The sequence below is a fragment of the Peromyscus eremicus genome, unplaced genomic scaffold (genome assembly GCF_949786415.1).
Source record: "Peromyscus eremicus unplaced genomic scaffold, PerEre_H2_v1 PerEre#2#chr22_unloc_1, whole genome shotgun sequence".
Classification (NCBI taxonomy): Eukaryota; Metazoa; Chordata; class Mammalia; order Rodentia; family Cricetidae; genus Peromyscus; species Peromyscus eremicus.
Genome location: NW_026734286.1, coordinates 11512476 through 11534931, shown reverse-complemented (window position 1 = coordinate 11534931; position 22456 = coordinate 11512476). Strand labels below are relative to the sequence as shown.

The following is a 22456-nucleotide window of genomic DNA, read 5'->3' as shown; positions in this document are numbered from 1 at the left end:
GGCTCAGACCTGGTCTTGAACTCACTCTGGCTGGGTGTGCTGGCCTAGACCTGTCACTTAGGAACCTGAAACAGGAGGATCACTGCAAGCTTGAGGCCAGCCTTAGATAGCACTCAGGAGGCAGAAGCATGGAGATCTCAGTGAGTTCGGGGCCAGCCTGGTCTACAGAGTGAGATCCAGGACAGCCGGGGCTACACAGAGAAACCCTGTCTTGGAAAACACAAAACCAAAAACCAACTACTCTATACTACAGACGGGTCTTGAACTAGCAGTGTCTCCCCAGTGTCTCTTACTTTTTGTTGTTGTTTTTGAGACAGGGTTTCTCTGTGCAGTTTTGCTGCCTGTCCTGGATCTCGCTCTGTAGCCCAGGCTGGCCTCGAACTCACAGAGATCCGCCCGTCTCTGCCTCCCGAGTGCAGGGATTAAAGGCCACTCTCCGCCAGGCAGTGTTCTTTATGCGGCTCCTCTGCTCTGCAGGCCTCCTACTTGGCCCAGCCCAGCCTCCGCTCTCCTGACTTGGCTCTCTGGCCACTGTTGCAGTTAAGGAAGACTTGCGCTGGATGTCCTCACACATAGGCTCCCCTAGACCCGCTTCCTCCTGTCTCTGTGGCTCACTCTCTAAGGCTGGATCTCTGCAGTGGGGGTCCTGCCTGTTTCAGAGGTCAGGGGACACTGTTTTCCTGAGTGCTGGTACCAAGGCCCTGAGGGAAGATTTGCGGGAGGGAGTCAGCTGGGGCTTCGGTCAACCTGGCCCAGGGAACTGCTGTGCAAAGGCCCTGAGGCAGGGCTTGAAAGGAAGTCAGGCAAGTTAGAGAATCTTTGTTGAATATTTAGAGGTCTGATCAGAAACCAGACAGGAAGGTGAACAAGGCCATTTCAAGAGTTCTGGGAGGCTCCGAAGTAGCTTTCCATACACTCTGCCAGTGCAGACCTGTGCTTGGAGGCCAGCAGTCTCCACCTTTGCCCATCCACTCATGGGCAGCCACCCATGCAGGTTGGCTTCTGAGGGTGGGGCCCACGCTTGGCACCAGCCACCCAGAGAACAAAGCCTGGCAGCCAACCTTGGCCCTGATGGAAGTCCCAGAGGGCTCAAATCCTCAGCCTCGTCGTGAGGCTTCTAAATCCGCGGGACGGTCCTGATTAGTGATTCTGGGCCTTCACTGCTCTGCGGGCTGGCTGGGGCCTGAAAGGCCTCTCCCGGCGGGGCCTCCGTGGAATCGGCAGCCGCCCCTAATCCATGCTGGAATCCTCTGGCACCAGGCCCGCGTTGGGGCTCCAAGGCTGTTGGGCCCTGGGCCAGGCCTGCAAGAAACCAGCCTGGCTGCCAGGCCTACCCCCTCACCCTCAGCGCCCAGGACTGCAGAAAAGGGAGGCCGGGTGCTGGGCTCACCTCGGTGAGAGGCAAAGGAGAACCTTTCCCTTCCCTGGACTGTTTTAGCAGATAACTAGGCCAACGAGAATCCGAGTAATTTGCGTCTTTGGGAGCCACATCAAAGGCATGCCCAGAATCTGTCTGCAGTCTGCGCCGGGCTCCCAGCACCCACCCCCTCTCGCCAGGGCTGGAATGCAGACTCCTGGCTCCGGGGTATCCGTTCTGAGTGTCGTTCCGGGGTGGAGGCACAGGACGGCGAGGTCCTGTTCCTCCACTGGGTTGTGTTGGCTTCTGAGACTAACTGTAGGGCAGGCAACTGGGCACTTTGTGGCCTCGGCTTCCCCAACTATAGGCAGAGCCGGCTACACTACGGGCCGTTTTATCAGTTTCTCCATTTTTGCAACAGAGGTGGCGCTGGGCTGCTTCGAGGTAGACAAAAGACGGCGAGGAGTGATGCACGATCAAGTCGGGACGGCGTCTGCGAAGCACGTGGCCTCCGCCTCCCTGCTCTCCAGTCCAGGAGAAACTCGGCTTAAAGGCGAAGTTTTGGTCACGTGACTACAAGCAAACTGGGGCGGTAAAGCGATTCCTGCCCGGTTTCAAGATGGCGACGCACCTCGCTTTGCCCTCACGTTGAAGGCCGTCGGCTTCCATTGCCCGCTTGCACCATGGCGGCAACCTCCCGCTAGCACGCTTCTCTGCATCTGACCCGCCACGTACCCACTCTCAAGATGGCTCCGCACAGGCCGGCCGGAGGCTCACTTATTGGCTCGGATGCTATCACGTTCTCCTCCTCCTTCACGCCCTCCCCCTCCCCCACCGGTAGTTTCCGTCTTCCGCCTTGACTGGCGGAAGTTGCGCCCAATAGCCGCCTGCGGCCTGTCCGGGTCCCGCCCTCGAAGTCGCTCCCGGGCCAATGGGAGGCGTTGGCGGGGGCAGGACGGGCTCGCCACGCCCACAGGCCGCGGCGGGAGCCAATGAGTAGCGCGCGCGGGGGACGTGTGCGGGCGTCTCCGCCATCTTGTGAGTCTATAACTCGGAGCCGTTGGGTCGGTTCCTGCTATTCCTGCGCCTCCGCTCCGTCCCCCGCGGGTCTGCTCGGTGTGCCATGGACGGGTGAGTAGTGCCGCGCCCCTCGCCCGCCACTCTCGGCGCCGCACCCCAGGCTCGGCTGCCGCCCCCGGGCTCCCGCCGGCCCCCGCCGGCCCCGCCAACCGCCGCGGCGCGCGTGCGTGGCCTCCGTCCGCGTGGCGCGCTCGGAACCCCAGGCGCCGGAGGCCAGCGGGGAACCCGGGCCGGTTTCGGGTGGCCGCACCCAGCCCGCGGCGCCCCTGAACCCTCTCGCCCGGCGCACTTCCGGTGCCCGCGCGCTTCCTCCGGAGCGGCCCGGCGCCCCCTCCCCGCCCTCCGCGTGCACGCACGCGCGCTCCCCCGGTAAGGCGCGCTTCCCCCGAACGGGGCCGGCGCCGTGGCCCTGCCCGCTTCCCGGCCTCCGGTCGGTGCCGGCTCTCCGCGTGCCCGAGGAATGATGCGCCTTCGCGCTGCTCGTGCGCGCGCGCGCGTGCGTGCGTGGTGAGGGCGCGCGCCGCGTAGCGCGTGCATGCATGCGTGCGTGGGGCCCCTGCTGAGGGCGCGCGCCCAGCCCGCCTTGTGGGGAGGGGAGGTGTCGGGGCGGGGGACGGCTCCGGAGACCCCCGGCCGAGGGCCGAGGGTCGGGTTCGGGTCGGTGGCCAGGGCGGGCGCCGGCCTGGCGTCCGGCCTCCTGCTCGCTTCCTTCCGGGAGCTGCCACTCCACTCGGCCACTTTTTGTTTGTAGTTCGCCGTTTGTTTTGGAGACAGGGTCTCGCTGCAGCCCGGGCTGGCCTCCACCCCAGACCCGCCCGCCTCGGCCTCCCGAGTGCTGGGGTTCAAGGCGTGCGTCAGTAATCCCCGCCTCTTTCTGGAAACAAGTTTGGGGTGCTCCCACCCTAGCCTTCCCCGCGCTGTGAATCACGACCCTTGGTGGCCGTTTCCTCCTTTAAGGATCAGCCCTATAAAATACGTAGGCCTGGCCTCCAACCTTGAGCGGGAACGTGTTGCGGTCCTCCCGCTACAGCCTTCTGAGTGCTGAAATGACAGGAAGAGCCTTCAGATGCAGCCTTTTAGCAACCTACTAGGGATCTTTGAGCCGGGCGTGGTGGTGCACACCTTTAATCCTGGCAGAGACAGGCAGGTCGCTGTGAGTTCCAGGTCAGCCAGGGCTTTGTACAGAAACTGTCCCAGAATTTTGGTAGACGTGAAATACAGCAGAGAGGTGCCCGCCAAGGGTCAGTGTCACACACACAACCCGGCCACCACTTCCTGGCCTGGGAACCTGGCCAGCCATGGCGGGCTTGCTGCTGCCTAGGCTAGGTGCAGCAGGTGAGCAGAGCGCAGTCACGAGGGGCTGGGGTTGATCAGTAACCCGGGGTGTATCCAGGCAGCTCTGTTGGTTTGTAAATGGTAACAAGGCCACTTTGACTGCCGCCAGCAGCCTGGCCCTGGAGCTCCCTGCCCCCACTCAGGAAGCACTGCCCTTGGCTACTGCCTTTACCTGCTTTCCCGGCTCCCAGCATTGTAGGATGCCCGGGATTGAGGAGTGGACCCAGATCACTGTAGACTTCGTAGGAAGTGGACCTCTGGATGTGTTTGAAGAGGGGACCAGGGTCCATCGTGGAAGGAGGGAGGCAGGGCTCCGAGGACAATGGTGGCCCCCTTTCAAGTTGAGATTCAGTGGGTGGTTCACGGCAGAGGGCCCTGCAGCCCAGTGCTGACATCTCTTTTTCTCTCCACAGCATCGTCCCAGACATAGCAGTCGGTACAAAGGTAGGTGTCTCTTGCTTGGCATTGCACACAGCCCTGCTGTAGTCAAAGCTAGATGGTGCCTGCTGCAGGGTGGCGGGCGCTGGTCCAGTCTACAGAGACCAGTAGGCAGAGGATGGCACAGGTGCACACACACTTGCCACCCGAGTGATCCGGGGCCTAGGACCCTTTCCTGTGACTGGAGGCTCTTCTGCCTTCATCTAAGAAGTGTTCCGGACATGTGGGCACTTAGTTGATGTTGCCCACGTGGGTTTGGTTTGGAAGTCTACGGCATGTTCTGAGGTGAAGATTGGCACTTGAGCCTCTGCTGGCCGGGCAGGTCTCAACCCTGGGCTCAGATGCCCCCGCCTCAGCTTCCCAAGTAGCTGGGGAGACAAGAGCATATACCTCTAGCACTGGCACTTGGAGGGTCGGGCCTGGAGCGAGCAGGGCTTCGCGGGTCCTGCCCTTTGAGGTGACAGCTGCGGGTCTGTGTCAGGACTGGTCTTGCTCTGTTGGATGGGCTATTTATTTAGACTTGCCTGTTAAGCTGTAGTGGGTGGCGGTAGTTTCCTCCCCTCAAAAGGCCCTGCAGGCGCGTCCTCAAGGGCCACCTCAGCCACGGCCCCTGATTTGCTACCAGGCTGCTGTCTGGACTAGTTTCATTCTTTCCTGAGTGGATGCTGTCTCCACCTGCCTGCTGATCTTCCCTCAGATAAACCTGTGTGTTCCGAGGTGGGGGGAGGGAGGCCCTCTTAAAGTACAGGCCTGCAGGTGACAGCGGATGTCTGGGTGAAGGTGCTGTTAACCTGGATTGCCTCGGCTACTTGTCCTCACAATACTTAATTCCAGCTAGCCACAGAGCGCATACTGGACTAGTTAGGAGCAGGGAGCTCTGGGTGGAGAAAGAGACCAGGCCTGGCTGACCAGGGGCTTCCCTGTGCCGTGTTCTCACGTGCCTGCCTTTGTCTGCCTAGCGGCTTGGGGCTATTGGCCCAGGTGGCTGGAGTTTCCTCTGACAGTCATGGGCTCCTGAGCCTCTGTGGGGAGACTTACGGCCCGGCAGCCTGCCAGGAACAAGCTGCAGGAAGTACTGCTCCTCCCGCCCAGTCCAGACGGAAGCCACCCTCCCACTAGGGTCAGCTTGAGGGACCTCATGGGAGACTGGCTGCCAACAGGAAGTGACTTCCTGCAGCTCAGATGTGGATATGTGGGTCTGGGCTTTGCATGTCAGGGTCTTGCCTCCCAGGCCGGGCAGGTCCAAGTCCCTCTGCAGCCCTTGCTCCTAAGACATTAGTGTGGCCACACTTTCTGATGCAGGCTTCAGGTGGGTGCAGGTCATGAAGGGCTTGAGGTGCTGGCCTCTGGTCTCTAGACCTGTTTACTCCGAGCCCTGGGCCTTCATTATCAGGGTCAGTGCAAGTGTTGGAAGGTGAAGGACAGTGCCCTTGATGATGCCGGATTGGGCAGTGAGGAAGTTTCCTGGGGAGATAGTTAGGCTGTTCCTTGTTGAATGAAGATGGAACAAGACGTGGACGAGGTGGTGGTCCCCAGAGTCCCTGGGTGTTCAGCTTCAGGGTCTGCGGCTAGCTAGGAATAGATGACCAGGGAGCTCTACCCTAGGGAGGGAGCTCTGGTCTGTGGGTTCTTGCTGTCCTGAGTCTAGGTCTCCCGTGCTTCTTGGGATGGCTCAGCCAAACTACTCAGCAAACAAATTGCTTCTTTCTCGCTTCTGGCGAGAAGGGATCCCCCACTGTGGGTCAGCTTGCGGGTTCCCCAGTGAGTGGCTTCCATCACTGGATGGTCCTACTCACCAGGTACAGCCACGGTCCCTTGTCCTGGAGTGTAGCCAGGACAGCGGGGCTGGGGTAGCAGCAAGGCTGGGCTTTGTTTCTCCGGAAGCTGCCGCCAGCTCTGCCAGGAGGGGACCGCGAGGCTGGCAGCTGTGCACTCTGGGCAGACGACCCGCCAGGCGGGGCCTCCCACATGGCTGCTGGCACAGGCCCCGGTGACCAGTGAAGGCTGCTGCTGGTAGTGAGCACAGAAGGGCAGGCAGGCAGGCGTGGGCAGTGTGAAGTCTCTGGGCCGCTGTGTAATGAGAGGGAACGGTAGGAAAGGGGTGGGCCAGCCGGAGCTGAGGGTCCACCTTGCTCTCTTCTCAGCGGGGATCCGACGAGCTCTTCTCCACCTGTGTCAGCAACGGCCCCTTCATCATGAGCAGCTCGGCCTCAGCAGGTGAGGGAGATGCCCAGGGGGTGCTTTCTCTATAGAGGGGTGCTTGTGCCCTGGGGAAGCCTGGCTTGGGAACGGGACGGGTAAGAGAGAGCAAGACCCTGCCAGAGGCAGCAAACGGGGGTGGGGGGGCTTGCAGTCCCCCAGATGTGCCCTGTCCCTTTTTCAGCTAATGGAAATGACAGCAAGAAGTTCAAAGGGGACAACAGGAGCACAGGCGTCCCCTCCAGAGTCATCCACGTGCGCAAGCTGCCCAGTGACGTCACTGAGGGCGAGGTCATCTCCCTGGGGCTGCCCTTTGGGAAGGTCACCAACCTCCTTATGCTGAAGGGGAAGAACCAGGCCTTCATTGAAATGAACACAGAGGAGGCTGCTAACACCATGGTCAACTACTACACGTCGGTGGCCCCCGTGCTCCGTGGACAGCCCATCTACATCCAGTTCTCCAACCACAAGGAGCTCAAAACTGACAGCTCACCCAACCAGGCAGTGCGTCTGCAGGGCGGGCGGGCGGGCGGGGGGCTCCTTGCCTCAGCCCTGGGTCATAGCTCATGATGATTCCTCCACAGCGCGCCCAGGCAGCCCTGCAGGCCGTAAACTCTGTGCAGTCTGGAAACCTGGCCTTGGCGGCCTCTGCTGCTGCTGTGGATGCGGGAATGGCAATGGCGGGCCAGAGCCCAGTGCTCAGGATCATCGTGGAGAACCTCTTCTACCCAGTGACCCTGGATGTGCTGCACCAGGTGGGTGGGTGCATGCCCTGCCCCGGCTGGGTGGGTCCCCATCTGCCCACACACAGCTGGAGCTCACGCACACGTCTCTGTTGCAGATCTTCTCTAAGTTCGGTACAGTCCTGAAGATCATCACATTCACCAAGAATAACCAGTTCCAGGCGCTGCTGCAGTATGCTGACCCTGTGAGCGCCCAGCATGCCAAGCTGGTGAGTAGGACTTCTGGGGTGGGCGATCCTCTGCCTGGCCCGCACTCACCTCTGTCTCCCACAGTCGCTGGACGGCCAGAACATCTACAACGCCTGCTGCACGCTGCGCATCGACTTCTCGAAGCTCACCAGTCTCAACGTCAAGTACAACAACGACAAGAGCCGAGACTACACGCGCCCCGACCTGCCCTCTGGGGACAGCCAGCCCTCGCTGGACCAGACCATGGCCGCAGCCTTCGGTAAGACGCTGTGCTGACAAGTACCAAGTCAGCGGGGTGGGACAGGCCACCTAGCTCTGTCAGGCTCCCCGGCGCCCTGGCACTGCCCAGCCCAGCCCCTCAGCAGTGTGCCCGTGCCCGGCCCAGCCGTGAGGTGAGGTGCAGTGATTAGTGTCTGTTTGTTTCTAGGTGCGCCCGGCATTATGTCAGCCTCTCCGTATGCAGGAGCCGGGTTCCCTCCCACCTTTGCCATCCCGCAGGCCGCAGGTATTCACGCTCATCCTGACCCCGGCGCCTGCATGCCCACAGCCCCATAGCTGCCCATAGACCGGGAGGCTCTGGCCCCGAGTGTCAGGTCCGGGCCCCCTTCCGGGGAGAGGGGAAGGGGCCTCTGGCAGCATCCTCAGGCAGCTAGGGCAGGGTAGTCTCAGGCGAGGCTGGGCCAGGTGCCTGTGTCTGTCGGCGTTAGCAACAAGCCACTAATCACACAGTCTTTGGTCTGGTTCCCTTCAAGCACCTTGGGCGAGGACGAGGACGCAGTGTCCCTAGTAGATTGAATTTAATGGCCTGGTAAGCAAGTGGCCTCCAGGGCTGAGGAGCATGGGCCTCGGCCTCCGCGTGCCGCCCGGGCCTGCATGGAGGAATGGGCGCCGCATGCGTGCACAGCGGGCGTGTCTGGCAGGCCCTGCTTGCAGAGGGCCCGTGTCAATCAGAGCTTTTGTGCTGTCGGGCGCATGCAGTCGGAACACACCCAGACTGGCCGCTGTGTCAGGTGGTGTGTGTGGCCTCTGTGCAGGCCACAGCCAGGCGACACCTTGTGGCCGTGTGCGAGAAGAGGCCGCGTGCCTGCCCCCTCTTGGCACAGCCCTCCAGGCTCACATCCACACTACCTTCCCTTGCAGGCCTCTCTGTTCCTAACGTCCACGGAGCGCTGGCCCCCCTGGCCATACCTTCTGCGGCTGCGGCTGCTGCAGCTGGCCGCATTGCCATCCCAGGCCTGGCAGGTACCGGGAATTCCGTCCTTCTGGTCAGCAACCTGAACCCTGAGGTATGTGGGTGTTGCTCTGGTCTGCCTGTCCCTGGAATAGTGGTGGGGTGCTGACTGACCACAGACAGGTCCTGGTGGGCGCACTGGATGGCAGGCAGCGGCTCAGGGTGTCCCAGGCGCCGCGGGCACAGGCGTGCCGCCCCTCTGTCTGCTGCTGTTGGCCTCCGCTCCTTCCCAGCCGCTCTGAGGTTTTTCTGTTTTCCTCTCAGCTCCATTCACACCCCGGCCCTCAGGCCCTCGGTGCTCAGCCGGGGTGTCTTCCTTGCTGCACAAGGCAGTCTGAGTTAATTTGGGGCACAGCAAGGCGGCCTGGGAGTGCCTGCTAGAAGGGGGTGGCTCAGGCAGTGCCAGCCAGCTTGTCTCTGTGGCTGGAGCTCGGTAGACGGAGCCCAGGTGGCCCTTGAGGCTCAGATCGCTTTTGCAGGACGGGGCTGTGCGTGGCCGGGCCTCAGGCTGCGCTCTGGCTCCTGTGGCTCTCAGGCCGGCCTGCTCCAGCCAGTTGACGCCGCCGCGGCTGTCCTGAGCTCCACGTCCGCCGCCTGGGAACTGCCAGGCTCCGCTCCTTGCCTTAGTCTCGGCCGGCCGCAGTGCTGGCCCACGTCCTCGAGCCTGCGGGTAGTGCCTCTCTCACATGCGTGAACGTGTACAAGTGTGTGCGTGTGCGAGAGTGCGTGTGGAAGGAACACTGCCTCGTTCTCCTACGTATTTACTGACCTGTGTTTTGCTACTTTTTTCTTTCCTCCCTCCCCTCCCATTTTTTTTCTTGCCTGATCCGGAATTTCTTTGCCAACTGACTGCACGGTTCTTCTGCTTCCTGTTGTTGCTTGAAACAAACAAAACATAAATCAATAAAAACAAACTCCCCTCTCAAACCCGCTCTCCGGAAACCAACCTGCCCTTGAATATTAACATCCTGACAACTTCATCATCATGAACTGCTCGCCTGCGGGGACTGTCTTCCTCGTGGACGATTGGCACTCGCCCCCTTGACCTCTCCCTCTCCCTGTCCCCTGCTGCCTTCCTCTGCTGTCTCTAAAGAGAGTCACACCCCAAAGCCTCTTTATTCTCTTCGGTATGTTATTCTCACTTTTATTACCTTGGTTTCATTTATTTGGTTATTTTACACCCTGCGATGTACTATTGAGTTTGTGTTTGGCCTTCTGCCTGGGTCCGTGGTTTGTTTCCGGTTTGCGGATTGTACTGAGTAGACACGCATGGTTACCACCCTGCATGCTTCCAGAGCCAAGCGTGTCAGTAGCATGTGTCCGTGGCTCTTCTGACAGCCGTCTGGAGTCCCGAGACTGCCGAGCGCAGCGCCCGTTAGCAGGCCTTGGGCTATGAGACACGGGCTCCCGGCGCCCACTAAACAAACCTGGCCTGCCGGGAGTGCGGGTTGCGCGGGGTGGGCAGTGGGAGGGTGGGAGAGGCGAGGAGGCCAGGTGTCTCAGACTCTGTCCTGGGTTTCAAAGGCGTCTACGGTGATGTGCAGCGGGTGAAGATTCTCTTCAACAAGAAGGAGAACGCTCTTGTACAGATGGCGGATGGCAGCCAGGCCCAGCTGGGTGAGCGCCACTGGAGGGCACGGGCCTACACTGGCTTTGACTGTACCTGGTGGGGGGAGGCAAGCGAGCATGGGGCCCTGCTGCTCATGTGTTTCACACCCTCTGCCCAGCCATGAGCCACCTGAATGGGCACAAGCTGCACGGGAAGTCAGTGCGCATCACACTGTCAAAGCATCAGAGTGTGCAGCTGCCTCGCGAGGGACAGGAAGACCAGGGCCTGACCAAGGACTACGGGAGCTCACCGCTGCATCGCTTCAAGAAGCCGGGCTCCAAGAACTTCCAGAACATCTTCCCGCCCTCAGCCACTCTCCACCTTTCTAATATCCCGTGAGTTGGTCAGGCCTTTGTGAGCCCTAAAGGGCTCCGAGTCCTTGTGTCTGCTGTGTCGTGTCCCCCCCCCCCCCCCCGTGGGGGGCCCCAGGATGTGTGGGCCCCAGCCAGATGCCTCCTGTCTCTCCGTAGGCCCTCCGTGTCAGAGGACGACCTCAAGAGCCTCTTCTCCAGCAATGGTGGTGTGGTCAAAGGCTTCAAGTTCTTCCAGTAAGTACAGTCCTGCCCTCTGCCCTCTGCCCTTGCCCTGCCCCAGCCCCTCTGACCACCCCGCACCCACCCCTGCAGGAAGGACCGCAAGATGGCACTGATCCAGATGGGCTCTGTGGAGGAGGCGGTGCAGGCGCTGATTGAGCTGCACAACCATGACCTGGGCGAGAACCACCACCTGCGTGTGTCCTTCTCAAAGTCCACCATCTAGATGCCCGAGGGCCGGCGACAGCTTCCACCATTCCAGAAAAAAAGCCACTTTAAGAAGCAGCTGAAGTGACCTTACAGACCAGAGATTTTATTTTTTTAAAGAGAGATCAGTTTACCTGTTTTTAAAAAAATTAAATCTAGTCCACCTTGGTGTGGCAGGAAATGGCTTGGGCCACAGAGGCCCAGTCAGGCCCAGCACCACGCCTTGAGGGGCCCAGGCGTGAGGCCACAGCTGTGCCCCGACACAGCCGCTTTCTCGTGCCTTACAAACCAGCCCGCCTTGTGGCCGCACACCCATCCTCTCAGGCCACCAGTCTGTCTCTAGACCTGCAGGTGAGCCAGCGGCCTGCACCACAGACTCCCTATGCCGTGCAGGAGCTGGGGCCACCGCCCCCACCCTCATAATCAAGTGACATGATTCTCCCATGTCGGGGCCCAGGCCATCCTTAGCTGCCGAGCCTCATGTGACCTTTGTATTCTATTCTGTGTGGTCGCAGACACCTGTGCCTAGCAATATTTCCACTTGACCAAATACCCGAATCTTTTTCCATTTATATGCAAGAGATATAGTTTTAAGTAACTTTTTATAGCAATGATACAATGGTATGTGTGTACTCGAAGCTTCTATGTCCCTGCGCTCGTCCCCTCCTTCCCGGTGACCAACTTGCAGGTGGAGCACAGGCCAGTGCCGCCTCCGCCTGGGGTAAACAGCTCTGGGACCAGTGGGCTCCTACCTTCAAATTTTGGACCAAAGTTTTCTTTTCTGCCCGCCTCTGACTAGGCCCGGGTGAGGGGCTGACCTCTAGGCCTTAACGCCCCTCCCGAATGCCCCCGTTGTGCCTAGCCTGTCTCTGTGGGAGGGGTGCCCTGGACCTTGGTTCTGTGAAGGAGCGTCAAGAGTGTAAATATTTATGATTTTTATACCTGTGGGGCTGAGGCGGTGCAGCAGGTTTTTTTATGGTGACAGATGTATATTTTGATAACAACTACAGGCTCAGTATTGTCCCCGGGCCAACCCTGGCCACATTCCACCCCGCCCAAGATGGTGTGTGGGGGAGTTTCCATTAAAGCAATTTTCTAACCTGTGCCTTCCCTGAGCCCTTCATTCTGAGCTGTAGAGCTACGGCCGGGCTGGGCCTGGACTCAATAAATGCCTGTGTCTTGCGCCTCTGCCTGTCATTGGGCACTGGGGACTGGAGGGCCTGGCATGGGATCTTGGGGGTCAGTTCACAGAGCAGAAAGGACAGGGCTCCTATGAGGACCCGACCTCAGCGTGTGTCTTCCCACTGGGTTAAGGACCATTCAGACCACAGGATATTGTCACAATCAACCTTTTTATTGGCGCTGTAGATGCTGCCAGCCCTCTCCATCCACCCGCTCAGGTGTGCCAGGCTTAGTCCTGGTACCTGCGGGCCTGCATCCTCCTGTAGTAACTCTCGGCCTCGGACTCCACTTCCCGTTCCCCCAGCCCACCCACCTGGCGCCTTAGCGTGGATTCACGGCTGCCTGCACCCATGGCCCCATCACTTGCACCTGGTGGGGGCAGACCCTCCCCAGTGGCCAGGTTGACAGTGGCCACAGCTCCAAACCGGGGCTCCTCCTGGTCCACGTCGCTGACTGGGGACCCCGGGCCTATGCCAGGCTGTTTGCAGCTGCTTCGGAAGCCGCGGGGTGCCAGGTCCCCCAGCTCATAGGAGCCATCACCCTCCACCACCTTGGCCTTCCACTCCCAGGGCGTGCTGCCCGCAGACAGGTGCACGACTGGGTGGTGGGGTGCGTGAGCATCGATGGTGACGATGCTGGCAGAGTCACGGTCTGAGGGGGAGCGGTACTGTGAAGAGTCGGAGCTGGCGCTAGATGATGAGGCTGTCTCAGCCTTGGGGCCCCCCGCTGCCTTGGACATGGCGATGACCTGCAGTAGCCTGGGTGGGTTGGCCACCCGTGGCTGTGACGGAGCCACGGCCACTGGGGCCCCGCCCTTCTCAGCCATGGACAGCCACTTGGCCCGCACTGATGAGCTGCTCTTGGGTGACAGGCCAGCTGCAGCCTGCACGCCTTCCTCTGGGATGTGCACGAGCGGCTGGGGCCCTGGCCTTGGAGGCAGGATGACTCGGGGCCCAAGCCCTGGCCGAGCCTGGACAGTGGGGTAGAGTGAAGGCGGTACGGGTCCTTCCTCCTCCTCCTCCTCCTCCTCCTCCTCCTCTTCCTCCTCCTCTTCCTCCTCCTCCTCTTCCTCTGCCATGGGCTCTGCCGGGGCCCGCAGGTGCACAGGGCTACCCTCATCGGGCAGTCCCAGGCCGCGGCCTTCCAGTGATTTCTGCTTCCACTCACTGATGAGCTGCTTGGAACGGGAGGCGTCGAGGGGCACGTGGATGGTCATGTGACGCCGCGCGGGGTCATCCAGCGAGGGCGTGTTGACACGGGGCAGTGTGTTGCTGAAGGTGACCATACCCTCCTTGCCCATGGGGCTGCGTGGGGCCAGCAGGTCCACATCCACGCTGGCTCGCTTCAGGCTGCCGAGAGAGGTCTTGTCCCGAGCCACGGGCCGCGGCACACCCTCTAGCCTCCCCGGAGGGCCCAGCTCATCTGTGCTGACAGCCTTGTTCTGCTGATACATGGACTCGTGGCCCCGCTGCGTCAGCGCCCGCAGGGCGTCCTTGGCAGGCGCTGGCGTGGGCACCTTCTCTGCAGGTGGTGCCTGGAAGTTGCCCACCGCATGGCAGGCCTAGGGATGATAAGGGCTGGTGAGGCCTGCTGTCCACCGGTGGTGGAGCCGGCGGGCCACAGGGGGGCGCCGGCGTTCTACGGCTGATGGGAGCGTGCAGGATCAGTGGGAGAAGCCTTCTTCCCTCAGACCCCAGGCCACTACCGGAAACCCTCGCCACGCAGCCTCCCTGCTCAAATCCCACTGGTGACCGGCCAGCCTCCTCCCCCAGACCTCCTCCTCACCAGGTAGGCAGCGATCCCAGCGCCAATAAGAAAGCCGGCATAGACATCCACAGGATGGCTTCGGTACTGGGTGATCTGCGTGAGGCCACAGACGCCGGCGGCAATGGCAAAAGCGAACACGAGGATGGGCTTCAGCAGCTTCGTGGTATCCGAGATGACCGAATTGAAGTACATCTGGGCCAACAGGGAGGCAGGGTCAGGTCGCAGCTACTGCCCACAGATGGGCACAGGGAACAGCACTGGGGCCGTCACTCACCGAGACGTAGACAGCGGCAAAGGCAGACAGAGTGGCATGCTGAGACGGGAAGGTCTTCCTGCAAGAGGCACCGAGTCAGCCGCGCTGGCCTGGGGGCAGGCAGCCTGCTTCCCCAAGGTCACCAGAGCAGGGAGAGTGACCGTCCCCCGGCGGGGCTTGGGGTCCAGCTCACCGAGCCGACAGGATAGCATGAGTGTCGTGGCCGGAACAGATGTCCTGTGTGATGTAAGGGTTGGCCTCACAGGAAGTGCCCAGCAGAGTGTAATTGGGTTTGCAGACGGTTAGGAAGAAAGGCGTGTGGTAGCCGGTGGCCAGCTGGATGACGTCCGTCACCAGAGCCGTGGCACACAGGCCAAACATGTGTACACCTGAGGGCGAGAGGACCAGGCCAGGGGAAGGGAGCAGGGGGAGGGGCGTTCCCCCGGAAGCCTGTCCACTCCGTATCGCCCCCCCCCATGAATGGACGTTAAGGCAGGATCGGGGAGCCCCACAGTCACTCACCTACAAAGCGCACTGTGCGTCTGAGGAAGGAGTTGAAGTTGCAGCCGCCCGCGTTGATGGTGCCCTCTGAGCCCCCGGGGCTGCGGCCCCACAGCCGGGACTGCAGGCAGTAGACCATGCCTTCGCCGACCATGATCTGTGCCCCCCCCAGGAACAGGCAGGTCAGGCGGGGTCACAGGGAGGGACCCAAGCACCTGGGGCCCTGGCCCAGGCTACTCACGGAGGCCGCAGGTGCGGCGAAGGCCAGACTCAGCAGCATGAGCAGGGGGATCAGCTCCTCATTGGTCTCCACGTAGGGCATGGACAGCGAGCGGTCGTAGCACTGGAAGCCCACTTTGGCCGGCTTGAACAGGTCGGTCAGCTCCAGGAAGTATAAGGACACAATGGAGGAGGCCACAATCGGCAGCTTTGGGGAGAGGGAGATGGGGGTCTGGGTCACTGACCATCCCACCATAGCATGGCACACAGATTCACACACCCATTTCTGCAGCCCAGCCACACAGCAAGAGGGAAGAGCCATTTCACACCCAGGAAATGGTTCAGCCACACGAGGCCTTCCTCAACATTCAGATCCATCTGTCCACCCACCCATCTGTCCATCCATCCATCCACCCATCTGTCCATCCACTCACCCATCCATCCCCCCATCACCCACTCATCTGTCTCCCATCTATCCGCCTATCTCTTCATGCATCCATCACACACACACACACACACACACACACACACACACACACACGTACATCTCTACTTCTCTCTCTAGGCTCCCCCGCTTTCTGTTCGAAGCCCTCTCCTTTCTGGTCCTCCTTAACCAGGCTTACTTAACCAGTCCTTCTTTTTTTGTTTGTTTTGTTTTTTTCGAGACAGTGTTTCTCTGTGCAGTTTTGGAGCCTGTCCTGGATCTCACTCTCTAGCCCAGGCTGGCCTCGAACTCAGAGATCCGCCTGCCTCTGCATCCCGAGTGCAGGGGTTGAAGGCCACCGCCGCCGCCCGGCTTTCATCATACAGCCGGGACTGCAGGCAGTAGACCATGCCTTCGCCAGCCCTCCCCAGAGCTGCTCCCCTAGTGGCAGTTCCTGTCCCATCCTCCATCACCTGCTCACTATGCAGCCTCCAATGGCACCCAGTGTGTGGCTGCTGCAGAGGCCCCTTCTTCACGCCTGAGTCCTCTGTACTGACCAGGCAGATGTCCTCACCACCTGGAGTACGACACCAGGGCCATACTCCCTTCCAAAGAACAGGGAGCCCTGGGGGCTCAGGCAGGGGAATAACTGTCATTGAAGGTACCCGGAAAAGTGGACGGAGGGAGCGGGGTTAACAAAAGGAACATCCAATTTATTTATTCATTTATGTAGCATCTCATGTCCCAGGCTGACCTCAAACTCACCATGTAGCTGAGGATGGCCCTGAACTCCTAATCCCCGCCTTCACCTCCGGAGTGCTGGGTGACAGGGGTGGGCAGTTACTCTCAAGGACATTTATTGATCTGCTGTACAAGAGGTCTGAGGCAGATGAATGAAATGAGTGACAACATCTGCCTGGGGCAGTTGTGTACCTCAGTTTCCCCAGCTGTAAAAAAGAAAGGACTAGGGCTGGGCAGTGGTGGCGCACGCCTTAAACCCCAGCACTCGGGAGGCAGAGGCAGGTGGGTCTCTGTGAGTTCGAGGCCAGCCTGGTCTACAGAGCGAGTTCCAGGACAGCCAGGGCTTCATAGAGAAACCTTTCAAAAGAAACAAACAAACAAACAACAAGTGTGTGTGTGTGTGTGTGTGTGTGTGTGTGTGTGTGTGTGTGTGTGAAAGCCAAGGGCTGGAGAGATGGGGCAATGGTTAAGAGGGCTGCCTCCTTTTCCAGAGGATCGGGGTTCAATTCCCAGCACCCACAGGGCAGCTCACAACGTTCTGTAACTCTGGTTCCAGGGAGGGGCTTCTGTGTCCTCTTCCGGCCTCCACAGGCTTCTGCATGCACCTAGCGCTCATGGCAAACAGCCATAAACATAAATAAAAATTACATCGACGGGACAGGGTAGTGGAGGCGCACAGAGGAAATGTCCGTCAGGGCTACATACTGCAACCCTGCTTCAGTAAATAAATAAATATTGGACTTGGTCTTGGTGGTAAAGTGCTAGGTAGGTTGGCACGTAGGAAGTCCCAGCACTGAGGAGTAGGAAGCAGGAGGATCAGGGGTTCAAGGCCAGCTTCAGCTGCATAGAGAAGCCAGGGCCAGCCTGGGCTACCTGAGACCATGATGTCTCAGTGTAAAGATGTGTTGTATTTGTTGAGCTGCATTTCTTTAACTAGGTAAAGGTGTGTTGCTGTTTCACCTTGCCTGCCTAAGACACCTGATTGGGCTAATACAAAGCTGAACGGCCAACAGCTGGGCAGTCGGGGCACAGGCAGGGCTGGCCAGCATCGAGCATGAACAGGAGGAGAGAATGAGGGAGGAGGAGAGAGGAGCACACCCCAGGCCGGCCAGCCAGGCAGCCGACAGACAGACAGACAGACAGACACACGAAGCAGGAAAAGTAGAACATACAGAAGGAAAGAAAGGCAAAGAGCCCGAGGCAAAAGATGATGAAGAGGAACGGGTTAAATTAAGTTATAAGAGCTGGTGGGACAAGCCTAAACCAGGGCGCGCATTCCTGACCAATATAAAGTCTCCATGTCATCATTGGGGGGCCTGCCACATCTCGGTGTCTAACGGTGCTGGCCACACACAGGACTGCTCAGGACTGCGCTGCCTTCCAGTGTTCAGCCAGTTACACGAAGAGTGTGCCCCATTGTTTTAAAACAGCTCAGACGGGTGATACCCCAACGAGGCTGGGTGGCGGGCTGTGGCCAGCCTGTGTCAGCGGAGGGAATAAGTCCCCTTCTCCCTTCCTCTCTTTCCTTCTGAGACCCAGGACTCGCTCTGTAGCCCAGGCTGGCCTGGAACTCACTCTGTAGCCCAGGCTGGCCTGGAACTCACAGAGATCCCCCTGCCTCTGCCTCCGAGTGCTGGGATTAAAGGCGAGTGCCACCATGTCCAGCCACCCTTCAATTGCTCCTCTTTATTGTGGGTGAGGAAATACAGTCGTGGCTCCGCACTGTGCCGGTCGCGGGGACAGAACTCAGGTTGCAGCCTCACCACAGGGCCCTGGCCGGCCCTCGCCACAGCGCCCTGGCCGGCCCTCAGTGCCCTTCCTTCTCCACACGGGATTTTCCATTTATAGGGTTGGTTGGAGCCGCGGCCCCAACAGAAGGCGACACGCGTCTGTGCTGGAAATAAAGCAGCAGCCGAGCGAAGACAGCCTCAGGCCCACGCTTTGGTAAGATCTGCTGCTCACACGGGGTGCCGGTGCCAGTGTGGGCAAACACAGCAGGGCCTGTGAAACGCGGCACTTCCCTCTGCCTGCACGGTGGCGCACACCTGCCACCCCGGCACTTGGGAGCCCGCGGCAGGAGAATGGCTCCGAGTTCTGAATCTACCTGGGCTATTCAAAGAAAACCAGTCCCAAAAGAAACAAAAGGAAACTACCCTTTTCCCAACGTCTGTTCTGCTAGGGTTCCTCAACCTGTCCCCGCCACCGGGGTGAACAATGCAACTCTGTGTGAAAATGAAGGTTCAGAAGCGAGGTAGTGTCCTGCCGTGGGCGGTGGAGTACTACGCTGCAGGGAAAAGGGCCAGGGCACCTTGTGGGCATTGCTCAGTCAAGTCCTCCCTGCATAACGAAGGACTTGGATAGGCCCTCAAGACGGCTCAGCATGTAAAGGGGCTTGCTGCTAAGTATAAGCACTTGAGTGTGATCCAAATCCCTGGACCCACATGGTGGAAGTGAATAACCGAATGCTGTCCTCCGACCTCCACACTCTAGCCACAGCACACACGCGCGCACACACTAAATAAATATTTTAAAACCTAAAAAAAAAAAAAAAAAAAACCCTTATGTTGAAGAGGAAAACCTTAAAATAATAAATTAAGAGGAAATCCGAGCCGGGCGGCGGTGAAGTCTTTAATCCCAGCACTCGGGAGGCAGAGGCAGGAGGATCTCTGTGAGTTCGTGGCCAGCCTGGTCTACAGAGCTAGTCCAGGACAGGCTCCAAAGCTACACAGGGAGACCCTGTCTCGAACCCCCCCCCCCAAAAAAAAGAGGAAATCGAGTTCAAGTTCCCAGCACCACAGAGCAAGGCGCGCATAGCTGGGTGTGCCTGTCGCCCGGGTAACCCAGCAAGCCTCCAGCCAGCGAGGGCCTGTCAAAAGCAAAAGCGATGGAGGAAGACACATGCTGTCCGTCCGTCCGTCAGTGCTGCCGGGTGAGCTCCTACGCCCCACAGGCTCGCACCACACCACCTTAGCACCGTATGGCGGTCGGTGCTTGTCACCCCAGCGTCGGGGAGGCAGAGACAGAAGACGGAAGCCTAATCTGGAATACAAGTCCAGCCTGGGCTACAAAGTGAACGTCTGAACTGGGGCTGAGGCCCGGGCTCACCGGTGGAGGCCCGCCCAGAATCCCCCAGTGAGGAGTTGGGGGCGTGGTCAGGGTGGAGGCCCGCCCAGAATCCCCCAGTGAGGGGCTGGGGGCGTGGTCAGGGTGGAGCCCCGCCCAGAATCCCCAGTGAGGGGCTGGGGGCGTGGTCAGGGTGGAGCCCCGCCCAGAATCCCCAGTGAGGGGCTGGGGGCGTGGTCATGTGGAGCCCCGCCTAGAATCCCCCAGTGAGAGTCTGGGGGCGTGGTCAGGGTGGAGCCCCCGCCCAGAATCCCCAGTGAGGGGCTGGGGGCGTGGTCAGGGTGGAGCCCCCGCCCAGAATCCCCTAGTGAGGGGCTGGGGGCGTGGTCAGGGTGGAGCCCCGCCCAGAATCCCCAGTGAGGGGCTGGGGGCGTGGTCAGGGTGGAGCCCCGCCCAGAATCCCCAGTGAGGGGCTGGGGGCGTGGTCAGGTGGAGCCCAGGTCTGATAAGGTCCAGGCCCTGGATTCTATTGCTAACACTAAAGACATTCATGATAATAATTTTAGATAAATGAGACAGAAATGGCTGTAAGCACTTCTGGAAGGATTCGGGGCTCTGGTGTTGGCCCGCTGGAGGGCAGAGCCTGGGGCCGGGCTAATCTATTGTCACACTTCAATGCCATCTCGGGACAAGCATGCCAACCGCTCTGCGGCGCACGCTGGCTCACCTGCCGGGGTGGGCTCGGCCCGGCTTACAGCTCCCGTACCCCCGGAATCCTGTCATTCCGAGGGAAACGCCGCCCTCCACACTTAGTATGCACCAAGTGAATGCATTTATTGTCTTCTATTTTTAGACCCCTCAGTTCTCCACCACAGCTGGCTAGCCTTGGGGAGCCGCGGCCTGGGGGGGGGGGGGACACAGCCGTGCCATTAGCAAAAGAGGGCTCAGATGCACCCATGGTGCTGTGGGCCCAGCGCCCAGCACCCACCCTCACTAGCTGGGACTTGTTCACCACCAATGCCCCAATTTCCAGCCCCTCCAGCTAGCTTCTCACCCATGTCCTTAAAAGAAACTCCCCCCCCCCACCCCGTCCTAGCATTCCCCTGGTCTGTTTCCACGGTCTAAAGAACCCTTCCGAGTCTCTGGAACTCCTACTCGACCTGCAGAGCCCTGGTCCTTGGACCCAGCCTTATCCCCATCCCAGCTCCAGGTGCCCTGGTTCTGCGGTGCAGGCTCCGGTCCCCGCAGCGTGGAGGGGATTGTCTCGGAAGCGCCACGCCATGAAGACCTATCTGCCTGGCCCCCCACTCACCTCCACGAAATAAAAGCAAGGCAAGAGCGTCATGCTGTCCTTCGGCGTTTTATTCTTCTCCTTCATAGCAATCATGACGACGCGGGCGCTGTAGGCCCAGGCTGCAGGGGGACAAAGGCGCGCTGGAGACCAGGAGGTGCGCAGATAGAGTCCGCAGGTGGGGAGACAGGGGCTGGGCAGGGTGGTTCTGGAAACTGAGGCTGGAGCAGAGGAGGGGTGCTTGGGGAAGGGGGATGCGGGAGCCCCCGCGCGCGCACGCGGCTCGCTCACCTGGCGACTGCAGGGAGGGCGGAGTCCGCTGCAGAGCGCGGACACAAAGCCGGGGCCCCCGCGTGGGAGGGATGCGAGGCCCGGGCTCGGGGCGCGGGGCGCGGGCTCTTTGTCTGCTCGCCGGGCAAACCGCTCGGGCCCCGCCCCGGCCCCGCCCCCGGCTCGGGCGCCTCCGCCTCCGGTTCTGCGGGTCCCAGGGTCTCCGGCCCCGCCGGGCACGGCGATCCGGGTTCCTACCTTGCCCCTTGCGCGCGCCCTCTGTGCGCCTTGAGCGCGCACGATCAGTCTCGGGGACCTAGGGATGTGCGGCCGAGTGTGGGGGAGGCGGGGCCCCGCGGCCCCCAGTCGTCTCCCCGCTTCTCACGGCCGCCGAGTCCTTGGCCCCCAGGTCTTCTGTGCCCGCGGCTCGCTGGAGTCGGTTTCCATGGTGAGGTCCCTGGGCGCCTGAGCGAAAAGAGACAAAGACACCGGGGTGGAGGGGCTGCCCTCCCCTCCTCCTCTGCCCTCGTCCCTGCCCCTCCTCTCCTCCGTCCAACCTCCAGGCCCGCCTCACCCTCCAGACCCCTGTGCACTTACGCAGCGCTTGCTGTTTGCAAACGTTTCCCGCTCTGCCGAGACAGCCCTGTAAGGTAGCCACTGGTTGACCCCACCCCATCCCAGATGGGCAAACTGAGGCCCAGAGAAGCCAGGAAATCATTCTATCGGTTTAGTGCTTAAGCTATCTACTGAGTGCTTACTGTATACCAGGCCTTTCACAGACACTTGTGACCCCCTGGCTGCACAGCAAGACCTTGTCTTCAAAGAAGAATTGAAGAGAAGAGGTGGGGGGAGGCGGCTGGGGAGATGGCTCAGTCTGTAAAGTGGTTGTGTTACAAGCACGAGGACCTGAGTTTGAATCCCCAGCGCCCACATAAAAAGCCGGCCATAGTGTCATATCTAACCCCAGTGCAGCGTGGATGATCCCTGATTCTCACCTCATCAGCAAGCCAAAGAGACTGTCTCCAAACACAAGGTAAAACTGGGGGTGGCTGTGTACATCTGAAACCTCAGCCACTTGTGGGACAGAGGCAGAGGGATTCCATGAGTTCCCGGCCAGCCAGCGCTACCTCTTAAGATTCTGTTTCAAAACTAAAGTGGACAGCTCAGAGGACTCGTGAGCTTACAGGCACCCCACAGGCACACATGCACAAAATAAGAAAAGGAAAATAAGCCCAAGGCTCATCTGAATGGGGCATGGAGGGCTGCATCCATTGAGCACCTGCTGTATGCACCCTGCTCTGCTCCCACACAGCCCTCCCCACTCCACCTGCTCCTGCACTCTCCTGCCAAACTGACTCCTGTTTTCTCAGACTCAACCTCGACCCACGTTCTCAGAGTTTCCCTGTGGAAACAGCAAGCTCGCCAGGCCTGGTGGCCACACACAGCAAATGCTCCTGCCGCACAGAGATGCCCTGTACGAAGCCCGGCATGCCAGTGTGGTGGTGTGCCACTCTTGGGCAGATGAGGCAGGAGAATTGCTGTGAGCTTCAGTAGATCCTGGGCTGCAGAGCTAGACCCTATCTCAAAAAAAAAAAAAAAAAAAATTGGTGTGGTGGTCCAAGCCTGCCGTTCCCACATTCAGGAAGACGAAGCAGGATTACTGTGAGTTCCAGGCTAGCCTGGGCTACATAGTCTCAGGTCAGCCTGGACTGCCGAGTCAGACTTTGTCTCAAAAACAAACAAATGAAGTAACACACACCTTTAATCCCGGCTCTCCAGAGGCAGAGGTAGGCGAATCTCTGAGTTTCAAGGGCAGCCTGGGCT

General features: G+C 60.1%; 2 protein-coding genes across 4 annotated transcripts; one reads left to right on the top strand and one right to left on the bottom strand.

Moving 5' to 3' along the window:
* Nucleotides 1–2339: 2339 nt before the first annotated feature.
* On the top strand, nucleotides 2340–12105 carry Ptbp1 (polypyrimidine tract binding protein 1). 3 transcript variants are annotated; one of them, XM_059251686.1, is made up of 14 exons: nucleotides 2340–2488; nucleotides 4186–4216; nucleotides 6355–6430; nucleotides 6588–6913; nucleotides 6994–7164; nucleotides 7251–7361; nucleotides 7426–7600; nucleotides 7769–7846; nucleotides 8482–8627; nucleotides 9666–9699; nucleotides 10097–10189; nucleotides 10300–10516; nucleotides 10652–10729; nucleotides 10808–12105. In XM_059251686.1, exons 1-14 carry the CDS (start codon nucleotides 2481–2483, stop codon nucleotides 10938–10940), a joined length of 1677 nt encoding a protein of 558 aa, XP_059107669.1. In that variant the 5' UTR covers nucleotides 2340–2480; the 3' UTR covers nucleotides 10941–12105. The 3 variants fall into 3 exon arrangements, with proteins under 3 accessions (XP_059107669.1, XP_059107670.1, XP_059107668.1); XM_059251687.1 differs by lacking the exon at nucleotides 7769–7846 and having other exon boundaries at nucleotides 6355–6427; nucleotides 6594–6913; XM_059251685.1 differs by lacking the exons at nucleotides 2340–2488; nucleotides 4186–4216; nucleotides 6355–6430 and having other exon boundaries at nucleotides 6557–6913.
* A 227-nt stretch (nucleotides 12106–12332) lies between these two features.
* Plppr3 (phospholipid phosphatase related 3) lies at nucleotides 12333–15160 on the bottom strand. Its single transcript, XM_059251688.1, has 6 exons — nucleotides 14866–15160; nucleotides 14646–14781; nucleotides 14317–14512; nucleotides 14145–14202; nucleotides 13889–14062; nucleotides 12333–13664 (listed from the first exon to the last, which is right to left on the bottom strand). The coding sequence occupies exons 1-6, from the start codon at nucleotides 15097–15099 to the stop codon at nucleotides 12333–12335; spliced, it is 2130 nt and encodes a 709-aa protein (XP_059107671.1). The 5' UTR covers nucleotides 15100–15160.
* Between the last annotated feature and the right edge of the window lie 7296 nt (nucleotides 15161–22456).